Genomic DNA, 13,415 nt, shown 5'->3' with positions numbered 1-13,415 from the left:
GAAAAAGATTAGTTACATTAATGTCTTAGGAATCCTCAAGATGAAGATTTATGTCACCCAAGGTAAGTACATGAAGAAATTGGGATGAAGCATGCAAAATTAGTTCAAAGAATTGCAATTATATTTTAGCCAAATCCCCCGGAGATTTGTATAGTTAAACAGATCCTAATAAGCCAAAAGGGGATTCATCTGAGAATTGACATGCCAACTACTCTAAAGCAGATACCATTAATGAGTCAATCACTGACACAAAAATAACATGTTTATAAACCATAGCTAGACCGTTAACTCGAGAGGGTTCAGAGGAAAGCAACACGTCTGATAAAAGGGATGGAAAACCTTTCATACGCTGAGAAATTGGAGAAACTGGGTCTCTTTTCCCTGGAGAAGAGGAGACTTAGAGGGGATATGATAGAGACCTACAAGATCACGAAGGGCATAGAGAGAGTAGAGAGGGACAGATTCTTCAAACTTTCGAAAAATAAAAGAACAAGAGGGCATTCAGAAAAGTTGAAAGGGGACAGATTCAAAACGAATGCTAGGAAGTTCTTCTTTACCCAATGTGTGGTGGATACCTGGAATGCGCTTCCAGAGGACGTAATAGGGAAGAGTACGCTACTGGGGTTTAAGAAAGGATTGGACAATTTCCTGCTGGAAAAGGGGATGGAGGAATATAGATAGAGGATTACTGCACAGTCCTGGACCTGTTGGGCCGCCGCGTAAGCGGACTGCTGGGCACGATGGACCTCAGGTCTGACCCAGCGGAGGCATTGCTTATGTTCTTATGTTCCCCGTTTTTAAAATCAGTTGTTGAAATATGGAGAATTTTTATAACCTGGAGGACAAAGTTCTAATAATAGAGAGCTAATCTTGTCTGGAAGCCAGATTTCTTCTATAAAGTAAGGCTCACATCTGAATCGCAAACCAGATCCTTCAGTAATAAGGTCTTACTATAATCTGATCTAGCAGTAAAATAAAAACAAAGGACTGGGACAGGAGGATTGAAAGAGAAGATGATGAAGATTTAAAGAGGTACAGGAGGGGGGGAAGAGAGGGCACGAGTGTGGCATGGGGTGCAAGGAAGGAGAGAGGAGTGGGACGGAGGCAAAGAAGGAGCGAGGGGGGAAAGGAGGGTGCAGGGGCACCACTGCCCCATGTGCCTCCTACCCTCTCTACGCCACTGGTTGCATGCGTGGTGACCGCTATTCGCCATTCGTGCCGTGTACACTTCTCCCTCCGGATTCGCGGGGGGATAGGGGCAGAGCCGGACTGCGAATGGTGAAAAACTGCTGATATCCGGCTCTGACCCACCCCTGCCTCCCTCCCGCCTTCCCGGCCATACCTGGTGGTCTAGTGGGCTTTCGGGGCAGGAGCGATCTTCCTACGCTCCTGCCCCGTGCAGATCCCCATTAGGAAATGGCTGCTGTGAGTTTCCGTAGTCTCTCGAGACTACGACGGGAACTCCCTACAGCTATTTCCTAATGGCGATCTGCACGGGGCAGGAGCGTAGGAAGATCGCTGCTGCCCCGAAAGCCCGCTAGACCACCAGGTAAGGCCGGGATGCCAGGGGGAAGACTTAAGGATATTTTTTTTTCCTTTTTTCCCCCTCCCCAAAAAATCACAAATATGTGAAATCACGATTACTGAAACCGCAAATGGGGAGGGGGAAGTGCAATCACATATTCTTGGACCTCCGACCTTAGAAAAAAAGGCTTTGTTTCCTTTCTCTTTCACTTCCGGTTTTGGCTTTGCTTCCAGAAACAGCTACCCAGGGTCAAGAGAGTGCATTACAAAGAGAAAGAGGCATGTCATATGTCTGAATGGCAAAATATGTTCTGATGAGTCTGTTTCTGCTGTCAACCGTGAACTCAATGTGAATGAATCGAGACTCTGATCCATTCGGCAAAAAGAGGAACTCCTCTTAGCATTTTGTCCTTTCTAGGCTATGGCACTTCTGACCTGCTTTGAAACCTGGTCAGAGTGCAGGGAACTTACCTTTCTATTAATTAGTTGGTTCTATCCCCCTGGGGTGTCAAAGTCCCTCCTCGAGGGCCACAATCCAGTTGGGTTTTCAGGATTTCCCCAGTGAATATGAATGAGAGCTATTTGCATGCATTGCTTTCATTGTATGCCAATAGATCTCATGCATATTCATTGGGGAAATCCTGAAAACCCGACTGGATTACGGCCCTCGATGACCGACTTTGACACCTGTGCAAGTGCATCAAACAAAAGGATAGTCTTCTCAGTTTTACCCCCTTTCCTCGCTCAGGGATTCGCCTTAACTATGAGTCACACACACAGCCAAGCCCTTCTGCATATCTTAGAGCAGGGTTGTCAAAGTCCCTCCTCAAGGGCCGCAATCCAGTCGGGTTTTCAGGATTTCCCCAATGAATATGCACGAGATCTATTAGCATACAATGAAAGCAGTGCATGCAAATAGATCTCATGCATATTCATTGGGGAAATCCTGAAAACCCAACTGGATTGCGGCCCTCGAGGAGGGAATTTGACACCCCTGTCTTAGGGGCTTCTCTCATTCAGGCTAATATAACACTGTGTGTCCTAGAGCCAACCTTTGCATTCACTTTAAACACTCCTTTCCACATTATTTTTATTTAATTTTCTATACCGTTCTCCCAGGGGAGCTCAGAACGGTTTACATGAATTTATTCAGGTACTCAAGCATTTTTCCCTCCCTGTCCCGGTGGGCTCACAATCTATCGAATGTACCTGGAGCAATGAGGGGATTAAGTGACTTGCCCAGGGTCACAAGGAGCAGCGTGGGTTTGAATCCACAACCTTAGGGTGATGAGGCTGTAGCTTTAACCACTGTGCCACACGTACCTTCAAACACACTGTCTTCCCCAGACTCACTCCATGCTATACTCAGGGTCACTGAAGACAGTCATTGTGTCCTAGTTCGATTAAACATTCTCCTGACAGCCCCTCTCTGCTTCCTGGCTGTGAAAATACAGGATCACTTGAGACAGTTTCAAAACTTCTTCCATCCTCCACCTTTTCCCTCTCTGCTAACCTAGGTTTAAGGATTTTCACTCTCATAACCTGGTTCTCCCTTAGTGCAGAGTTTCTGGAGCTTAAAGAAGCAGGAGGTTTTCTGTCTGGTGAGAACCCGTGCCATTCCCTGGAGCACTGCTGGTTTGGCATTCTAGGCAGTGTGCTCAGCTTCACACTAGCTTCACGGCTGGCTCTAATTTATCCCCAGCCCCTTCTTTCCCTGCTTGGTAACTCTTGGTTGTACTAGTACTGCTCAGCTCTCTTAGCCACACCTCCCCTATTAACCCTTCCTATGTCAGTTTGTGCTCTCTGAGGTTGCAAAAGGAATAATTGGAAGGTGTGCTAACCTGTTTAGACTGGGTAGAAATCTCTGTGGTGGGCTGCATTAACATAGGCAGGTTGCACCTCCTCGTCCACCTGGCCCCTGGCATTGAGAATAAAATCACAGAGACAGTTCTGGTAATAAAAGGCCACAACTTTATTAATGATATGCATAAAATAACACCCTAGGAAGCAGCCTAGCCATAAGCCCTCTCCAGAACTTGCTCCCGGCCTTGACCTCCAGCGAGGGAGCATGCCATCCGTGACCTGCCATCCTCTTTTCCAGCGAGGCCACTGCAGCACTCCGTTATTTCTCCTGCCATGCAAGCCAGCAAGGCGGACAATGTCTTGCTCGCAGGCGCAGTATGCTTTCACTGCGAGAGTCCAGTCTCAATATTTTGCCAGAATTTTCAGGTCTCGGATACATCCGCCGTACACGCTTCTTCCTAACATTACATACCTGACTCTGCAAGCACCATAAGGGAGTACAGATTATTGGCATACTTCTTACTAACATAGACTCCTAACTACTGTAGAAATATGAGAAAATTAAGTGGCGGGAGGGCAGTTACACTGGGAACACTGGGAGCACTGAGAAAAGGGCTGATGCTCCCAAGTGTTCAGCTTTTGAATTTTTCCGCTGCGGGGTAGCTCTTCCCCCCTCTCTCCAGACACACCCAGTGAGAGGCAGCTAACTCCCTCGACATTAGAGATGATGTCGGAGGGTACAGGGGAATGTTGGGGAAGGGGGCGGAGTAAAGGCCGTCCTCCCTCCGGGCAGCTGCCATGTTACCAGGAGCATGCTCGGAGGGCCATCGCTGCCAGCATGTCTGCCTCTTTCCTAAGTCCTTTGCCTGCCTTCTGGCTATTGTCCCTTATTGTAGGACTTGGAGCAGTTGTAACCTTGGCAGAGTCAAATGCAGCATTTCTACCTGGGACAGGAGGTTGCCTGTCATACCATTGACTCATATTCAAGTCCCAGTGACTTGATAAATTACAAATTTAAAAAGAAATCAGTTTTGTGCTAATCCGGTAATAATAATAATAATAATAACTTTATTCTTGTATACCGCCGTACCCAGGGAGTTCTAGGCGGTTTGCATCAATTAATCAAAGTTACAAACAACAATGTCATTGAGGTTAGCGGGAGGAGGGATATACAAGTCTTTGAGAATAGTAGATAGGGAAAGTACGATAAGAAGGAGTAAGAGGAGATTTCAGTTCATTGGTGGGAGGGTAGCAGTGGAAGAAGGGTTATTAAGGGTTCTGTCCGTGGAATAGGCGGGTTTTGAGTAGTTTTCTGAAGTCGAGGTAGGTGGGGGCCTCGAGCACTATTTGGGCTAGCCATGGGTTCAGTTTAGCTGCCTGGAAGGCGAAGGTTTTGTCGAGGAACCTTTTGAAATGACAAAGTTTTAGGGAGGGGAAGGCGAATAGGTGAATTCTGCGGGTGTTCCTATTGTAAGAATTCAGGTTGAAGTGTGGGTCGAGGTAGCTTGGAGATAGACCGAATACTGTTTTTGTAACAGAAGCAAGCAAAGTTGAATAGGACTCTGGATTCAAATGGTAGCCAATGTAGTTTGTGGTAGTAAGGGGTGATGTGTTCCCGTTTGTTCAAGCCAAATATAAGGCGGACGGCGGTGTTTTGAATTAGTTTCAGTCTCCTGATGGTTTTCTTCATGGTGCCCAGGTAAATAATATTGCAGTACGGTCCTCCACCGTCATCCCCTTGGCTGTTTTCAACATGCCCAGCCATCTGGTTGTCGTTTGCCCTCTCTGCTTGCTTCCTTCGATCTTCACAAACATAATGTCCTTTGTCTCTGACAATATGACCAAAATAAGACCGTCGTAACTTCATCTTTTGGGCTTCGAGTGACATAGCTGGTTTTACATTTATTTATTTTCTGGCAATGTGGTGCACAATTATTTTTGTTAAAAATGTTAAGAGGTATTTCTATACGCAATACTGTAAATAAAAAATTTGCAACATTCTAAATGTTTTACTATGGTTCTTGTCAAATGCTGTGCCATGCAGGAACCTAACCCTATTTTCCCTATAGAATCTATTATTCGCATCACACGGTTTTGAGGTGCAGTGTTTTCTCATTTGTGATTTCGCAGTTCACAGACTTTTTCGGGAACCATACTACCGTGAATAATGAGAACGGACTGTATCAGTAGAATGTTGCCTTTTGAAAGGTTATCTGTTTCGGTATCCAACCTCAATATTACATTGCATAGATGTTGAGCAATCAGCTAACCATTCTCTTTTTCTCTACAGGAATGTCATGTCTTACCTTGGGCCTATGATTAAAAGTTAAACCCAAAATTCATAGCTTCCCACCCTCACTTTAACCAAACCCGCTAAACAAAAAAGCAAAAATAAAAACCAATGCATTGCTACAAATCAGCTTAACCAATATTAAATATGCAAAATGTTTAAAAATTCAAGCATAAGATCTCAATGTCAAATTCACATTCAGTCTTCTCATCTCACCAGCTGGTTTAAACCAGGGGTTCCCACCCTGTCTTGCAGGACCACCAGTCAGTCAGGTTTTCAGGATAGCCCAAATGAATATGCATGGTGTAGATTTGCATGCCTGTCACCAGCAAATCTCTCTCATGTATATTCATTAGGGCTATCCCGAAAATCCGACTGACTGGTGGTCCTCTAGGATAGGTTTGTGAACCATTGGTTTAAACCTAGTGGTTTCCTCAGTGGCTCCACAAGGGGATTACTAAAGTATGCTTGTTTTTGGCTACTTCTCCCTGGCCACTCTAACATTACTGCAGGGAGAGAGGTTTTGCTCTTGCCTCCCCATACTATACTGAAGAAAGAATAACAATCTCAAAGCCATTTTGTGATGCATTTTTAAAACATACATATGCAGTTCATATTGATGCAACATCAGTAACTATTGTTCTGTATATTGCTTTTTTTTTTTTCAGGAACTCCTGTATGGTTCTTTGTGAAAATCGCTCCAATTCGTAATGAACAAGACAAAGTGGTTTTATTTCTTTGCACTTTTAGTGACATAACAGCTTTCAAACAGCCCATAGAGGATGAGTCAACTAAAGGTTTGTTAATCTCATTTCTGCAGATACGTGTTATTTGTGTGATTACAAGTTAGTCTTATAAACCCGCATTTTGGAAAATGCTATATTTATGGATGTCACAGTTTTAAAAATCTCAGTTCGAGGCACAGTAAATTTGCGCTACTGCATTATTCAATACATTGTTTCTCCTTCCCTAATCTCAATGCAGTGCCCTTGGACTGTAAATACTAGCTTGGCTTCCGTCCCAGAGATGGCTCTCTGTACTTTTCAGTAGAGCCATGAGTGGAAAATGTTTTTGTGTTCTGAATGAAGACTTTGTGAAGATTATTGTTGTTATTCCTATTGCATGCTCTGCAGCAGTTTTGAAATTCTGTTTTGCTTCAGAAATACATTTTGCAGGTAAGCTAATACGAAGGGCCGCTGAAAAGTTCTCAGCCCAACCAAGAAGAGAATGATGTGAGCCATTAAACTTACAAATGATTCCACACTTTTCATTTCATTTCATATCATTGAAATAAAAAGTGTCAAGAAAAGTGCGGAATAACTTGTAAGTTTCATGGCTCCACATCATTCTCTTCTTGGGCTTAAAAACTTTTCAGTGACCCCTCTTAGGCTCTGGTGACTTTAAAGATATATGGATAATATATCTATACAGTGGTACCTTGGTTTACGAGTGCACCGGTTTGCGAGTGTTTTGCAAGACGAGCAAAACATTTGCAAAATCGGTGCCTCGGAAACCAAGCATGGCTCGATTTACGAGCACCCCCCCCCGCAATCCGGCACCCCCCCCTGCCACAATCCAACCCCCCAACACGATTGGGCACCCCCCTGCCACGATCCGACATCCCCCCCGACACAATTGGGCACCCCCCCGCCGCTTCTTACCCTCATCTGGGCACTCTTGAAGCTCGGCCTCCTCGTCTGCTGGGCCTTGAGCATCTGAGCATGCTCAAGGCCCAGCAGACGAGGAGGCCGAGCTTCAAGAGTGCCCAGATGAGGGTAAGAAGCGGCGGGGGGGGGGGGGTGCCCAATCGTGTCGGGGGGGGGTGCCCAATCGTGTCGGGGGGGGGTGCCCGATCGTGTCGGGGGGTGCCCAATCGTGTCGGGGGTGGGGGGGTCGGATCGTGGCGGGGGGTGCAGGTTCGAGGCAGGGGGAGTGCCAGATCACAGGGGGGGGGTGCCTGATCGCAGGGGGGGCCTTCGAGGGGAGCAATGCCGGTTCTCGGGGGGGAACGCATCAAAGCGAGTTTCCATTATTTTCTATGGGGAAACTCGCTTTGATAAACGAGCATTTTGGATTACGAGCATGCTCCTGGAACGGATTATACTCGTAATCCAAGGTACTACTGTATATCTTTATGTGAATTTTGATCTCATATTTCCATCCAAGTCAAACCACAGAATATGCTTAACTAATTATATGGATAATGTATCAGTATAAAGCTGGCCCTGCTGTTTCTGCCACCTGCTCTAGTATTTTCTCAGTGACTGCCCCATTGTTTTGGAATGTGCTCCCCTCCCATCTTCGACTTGAATCCTCATTGGATAAATTCAAAGCAGGATTAGAAACTTTCCTATGTAACAACACATTCAGCTATCATCCCGCCTTTACTCTGCCGTCAACATAGCCAGCTTGAAATTCGACACTAACCAGTCATTTTCAACTGCACTAACTGATTAAGTGCAACTGAAAATGACCGGATAGCTGCAAACAACCAAGTTAACCAGTCGGTGGTCATTCCCAACCAGCTTTCTCGCTTTAAATGTTGACCAGTATGTTAAAAAAAAGGAAAAAACACTTATATACTCACCGCCCAATGCTAACCCTATAATTGGTTCTGAATATCTAACACAGGGGTGCCCACACTTTTTGGGCTTGCGAGCTACTTTTAAAATGACCAAGTCAAAATGATCAACCAACAATAAAATTTAAAAAAAAACACAACACACACTGTACGCATAGAATTGTTAGTTATCATTCCTATTCCAGGGTTTTTTCAAAGAGGTCAAAACAGATGACTCTATGCACTGTCACCTCAGTAACAACCATACAAAAATAGACAAATACCCACCCCCTCCCTTTTTACTAAACCACGATAGCAGTTTTTAGCGCAGGGAGCTACGCTGAATGCCCAGCGCTGCTCTCGATGCTCATAGGCTCCCTGCGCTAAAAACCTCTATTGCGGTTTAGTAAAAGGGGACCATATTGTAAAATATAGAGAGCAGATATAAATTCAGACACATTTTGATCACTAAATTTAAAATAAAATCATTTTTCCTACCTTGTCTGGTGATTTCATGAGTCTCTGGTTGCACTTTCTTCTTCTGACTGTGCATCCAATCTTTCTTCCCTTCTTTTAGCCTATATGCTTCCTCTCCGCCTGACCTCATCCCCCCTCCCCAAACATTTTCTTCCTCTCTCCCTGACCTCTCTTTCTTTTTTTCTGTTTCTCTTCTTTCCTTCTGTCTCCCTGCTTGCCCTCTTTCTCCCCCAAGCCACTGCCATCGGAGAACAGGCCGCCGGCCAAGCTCTCCCTGCTTCGGGCCCACCAGCATTCCTCTCCCCGACGTCAATTTTGCCATCTGAGAGGAATTCCGTTGGCCAGAACTTCCTCTCCGACGGCAGAATTGACGTCGGGGAGAGAAAGGCTGATGGCCCAAGATCGACCTATTGGAAGAAATGCTGCCGGGTCCTGCCTTTGAGGAAACGGAAAGTAGGCAGGACCTGGCAGCAAGAAGAGCAAATCGCAAGCTTCACTGACCTGTCTCCCGCTTTAGCCCGCGAACGGGGCTCTAACATGTGCGTGCCGGCTTCCCTTCTCTCCCCCCCTCCCCGGACATAACTTCCGGTTTCAGAGGGAAGAGAAGGGAAGCCGGTACAAGCACACGTTAGCCCCCGGAGCATAAATTCTCCAAGCCGTTTTTTTTTTTTTTTTTTAAATGTTGAGCAGCGGAGGCAGCAGCAGAATTCAGGAGCAGGCCAGTCAGGAGGGGAAAAAAGAGAAGGGAAGAAGGGAACCCGCTCTGCGATCGACTGGGGTCGCCTGAGCGAGCGACCTGTCGATCGCGATCGACGTGTTGGGCACCCCTGATCTAACATATAAAGTTTCCTGCAAGAAAATAGATTTTATTTCTGGGCAATGGAGTAGTGTTTCTGAGGCCACTAAAAATTAGGAATTTATCAGAAGTTCTAATCATTTACTAAATGATCCACTAGTCCTATGGTAATTTTCTATGCTTGGTGATAGTATAAAATGTTGGGAAGACATATCTCATATTATCAAGCTTAATAATTTGTGAAGCATTCATCTTGAGTGTGAACCCCTATAACAAGCACATATGGCACACTCATTGACCCTGGACATATAAAACCAATCTTTTTTTTAAAGTTAGACGGGCAAAGAATGCAAACTTCTAATTTCTTCATCCAAAAACTTAGCAGATTCAGCTTTATATTAAGATGCAGTTAATTAGACAAAGTTCTTTGGTCAACTTTACTGGGCTATGGCCAACTGAATATCAGGCCTCGGTATGACTAAAATTGATTGCATACAATTCTTAACTAATATCCTCTAGGAGAGAATTCTGTTTGACATATGCTGCTTCACAATTTTCTCTTGCCTGTGAAATGTCTACCATACTATTTCTTCAAGATTGCCTTATGTATTTCACACACATGACATGTTAATGCAAGAGCAATCTGTTGTGATTCACAATTGGAATGCATCTCGGTTACATTCTGAACCTGCTGAGCATAATAGATGCTGTAATTAGAAATGTACGTAGCAGTTCGGTTTGTTGGTCCTGGTAAAGTAGGATACTTTCTTTCTTAAGATTCAGTTGTTGCTCAAGGATGGACTGTCTCACAGGGACACCTCACCCAGTTCCTGATTCATCTCTCACAATCCCATCCAATCCTTGAGTCCCCATTACACTTCTAAAAGTCTGTCTTCTAATAGTGGTGAAATGTTGCTGTTTAATCTACTTCCAGATATTGATGGTGTATTGTTACTTTGTTCATTACAAGTTATAGGTCTGGGACAGGACCATACCAAGTTACAATTGTGCCTTGTGCAACTTGTCCATTGACTTCTCCCCCTTCTCAGCTGCTTTGCCATCACCAGTGAAAGGAGATGCCAGTCTGGGAGCAATTTTTGTAAACCCCCCCCCCCTCCCACCCTAATATTTGTGTCCTGTGTGACTCTTGTACTACTCACACAGCCCTTTGTATGGTGCTGGTCTGGGAGCAATATTCAACTTCTTTTTATCTGTGGAGGCCCAGGTAATTGCCATAGCTAGAGAAATTTTCCTAAATGTACAACTAGTGAAGCTTGCGGCCTTTTCTTTTATCAGGGTGCACTGAGAACAGGCAGGAAGGCAGTAGTTTTGCCTGTTTAAATTATTTAAATTTGTTTATTTGGGAATTCCCAAGAAAACTGAATCCAGATTCTAGTACAAAATGCTGTGGCCAGATCCCACACATGAGGAATGGACTCATGTACAAGATCTTCTTGTAGCAGGGGAAGAATTAGGGTGAGGAAGGGAGGGTAGAGGGATTTGACAGCATGAAGTCTACTGAAGGAACAACATTGAACTCTGTGATTGTGGGGGTAATATGTTATTGGGTTAGGGCAGGGGTCTGCAACCTTTAAGACATAAAGAGCCACTTGGACCCGTTTTCGAAAAGAAAAAAAAACTTGGAGCCGCAAAACCATTATAAATCAAATCTAACACTGCATATATTGTTTCTTATCTTAATGCTATATACAGGATCATGCAGTTAGCTGTCAATCTGAAGAAAAAAAGGACTTTTTCACTTAACAATGTAAAATATATTTTTGCACATTAATAGCTAATTAAAATATTTAATTTAGCTGGTTAATGGGATTTTTGCTCCTGAACCTCAGTGCACAGTGTCTGCACATCAGGGCTGTAAGACGTCACCTTCATTTTCACACAGGCTTGCAAGCTGTCATCTGTGAGGCATGATCGATGTTTGTTTTTAATATAGTTCATGTTGGAGAAGACCTGCTCACATACATATGTGGAGCCGAATATCGACAGCACTCCAAATGCATACTTTTTCATGTTTATATAAGTGTTGGGGATGGCATTCCATGTTTCGAATACAAGTTTGTCCAGTTTGGGAAGGTTTTCAATATCAGTCCATTTATGATTCTGAGCCATAATGGCCTTCTGATGGGCAACATCCTCAAGAGTAGCGGTCAAGCATTTGAACTTGGACACCCATAGATCATTACTGGGCCAATAAGCCCCCCATATAATGTGCCAGTAGCCAATAGGAGCCCCCACAATATGCTAGTAGCCATAGCTCCCCCCTACATTGTGCTAGGAGTCATAGTTCCCCCTATAATATGCCAGAGTCCAGGCCCCCCATATAATTAGCCACAATAGTAGGTTTTAGCACAGGGAGTTACGCTGAATGCCTCGCACTGCTCTCAATGCTCATAGGCTCCCTGCGCTAAAAAACGATATTGCGGTTTAGTAAAAGGGAGCCATAGTGCAAAATATAGACAGCAGATATAAATTCTCAAAACTGACACATTTTGATCACTAAATTGAAAATAAAATCATTTTTCCTACCTTTGCTGTTTGGTGATTTCATGAGTCTCTGGTTGCACTTTCTTCTTCTGACTGTGCATCCAATCTTTCTTCCTTTCTTTCAGCCTCCTGTATGTTTCCTCTCCTCCAGACCTCATTCTCTCCCTCAACTTTTTCTTTCTGTCTCCCTGTTCCCCCTTCTTTCTGTCTCCCTGTCTGCCCCCTTTCTTTCTTTCTCCGTGCCCTCCCCCAAGCCACTCGGTTTGCTGCCACCGCCCCCAAGCCACCGCCGTCCCAAGCTTTCCCTGCAGAAGCGTCGCGCTGACCAGCATTTCGCTCCCTGACGTCAATTCTGACGTAGGAGAGGAAGTTCCGGGCCAACAAGGCATTTCTCTTCATTCCATCCAGCCTGAGCCCCATCTCTCCTTGATCCAGCATTTCCCTTCTGTGTCTGTCAGAATTACCATCAAAAAAATGTAGGAACACTAAATTATATAATGTGTATTTATAAACAAGGGAAAAAAGACCTCAAAATACCCCATACATGTGATCAATGAAGCCACAAAGTCTTTGGGGTGGGTATCATCACTGGTCAAAAACCCTTGATTTTTAATTTTTTAAGAAAGATTTTTTGTGTATGCTTTAACACTTTTTTTATATATTTTAAATCTTATTCGTGACTATTAGAAAGAATTTTTCTTTTCTTATCTTCTTTGTATTTGAGCAAAAGATATAACCAGCAACTAACTTCAATAACAAGTATTCAAACGATTCTCATGTTTTGATATTGAATACTTAAAGAGCACTTATCTCATGAACCCGACGGAGGCCATGCCCGTTTCGCTCTATAGGCTTCTTCAAGGGTGTGTTTTTGATAGTGCCAGTACAGTGTTCGTTTTACTGCTCAAAATTTTGCAAAATCAACAGCAGTCCTGTTAATGATATTTTGAGCAGTAAAACGAACACTGTACTGGCACTATCAAAAACACACCCTTGAAGAAGCCTATAGAGCGAAACGGGCATGGCCTCCGTCGGGTTCATGAGATAAGTGCTCTTTAAGTATTCAATATCAAAACATGAGAATCGTTTGAATACTTGTTATTGAAGTTAGTTGCTGGTTATATCTTTTGCTCAAATACAAAGAAGATAAGAAAAGAAAAATTCTTTCTAATAGTCACGAATAAGATTTAAAATATATAAAAAAAGTGTTAAAGCATACACAAAAAATCTTTCTTAAAAAATTAAAAATCAAGGGTTTTTGACCAGTGATGATACCCACCCCAAAGACTTTGTGGCTTCATTGATCACATGTATGGGGTATTTTGAGGTCTTTTTTCCCTTGTTTATAAATACACATTATATAATTTAGTGTTCCTACATTTTTTTGGTTGTTCAATTTATTTGGTCACTAAAATTGATTTTTCCATTACATTTGCTGTCAGAATTACCATTCCACCTAT

At 43.8% G+C, this 13,415-nt stretch overlaps 1 protein-coding gene across 5 annotated transcripts in view; it reads left to right on the top strand.

Moving 5' to 3' along the window:
* Window positions 1-13,415, top strand: part of KCNH1 (potassium voltage-gated channel subfamily H member 1) — a 487,752-nt gene that overhangs the window by 74,842 nt on the left and 399,495 nt on the right. For all 5 annotated transcript variants that reach the window (XR_004538934.1, XR_004538933.1, XM_033939452.1 and 2 more), the window contains one exon: window positions 6,286-6,414. Coding sequence is in view for 3 of the 5 variants with exons in the window: in XM_033939452.1 (XP_033795343.1) it covers window positions 6,286-6,414 (129 nt within the window). In the remaining 2 variants the exon portion in view is untranslated. The remainder of the gene's footprint in view (window positions 1-6,285; window positions 6,415-13,415) is intronic.

Source organism: Geotrypetes seraphini, chromosome 3 (genome assembly GCF_902459505.1).
Source record: "Geotrypetes seraphini chromosome 3, aGeoSer1.1, whole genome shotgun sequence".
NCBI lineage: Eukaryota > Metazoa > Chordata > Amphibia > Gymnophiona > Dermophiidae > Geotrypetes > Geotrypetes seraphini.
This window is presented reverse-complemented; position numbering and strand designations above follow the sequence as displayed.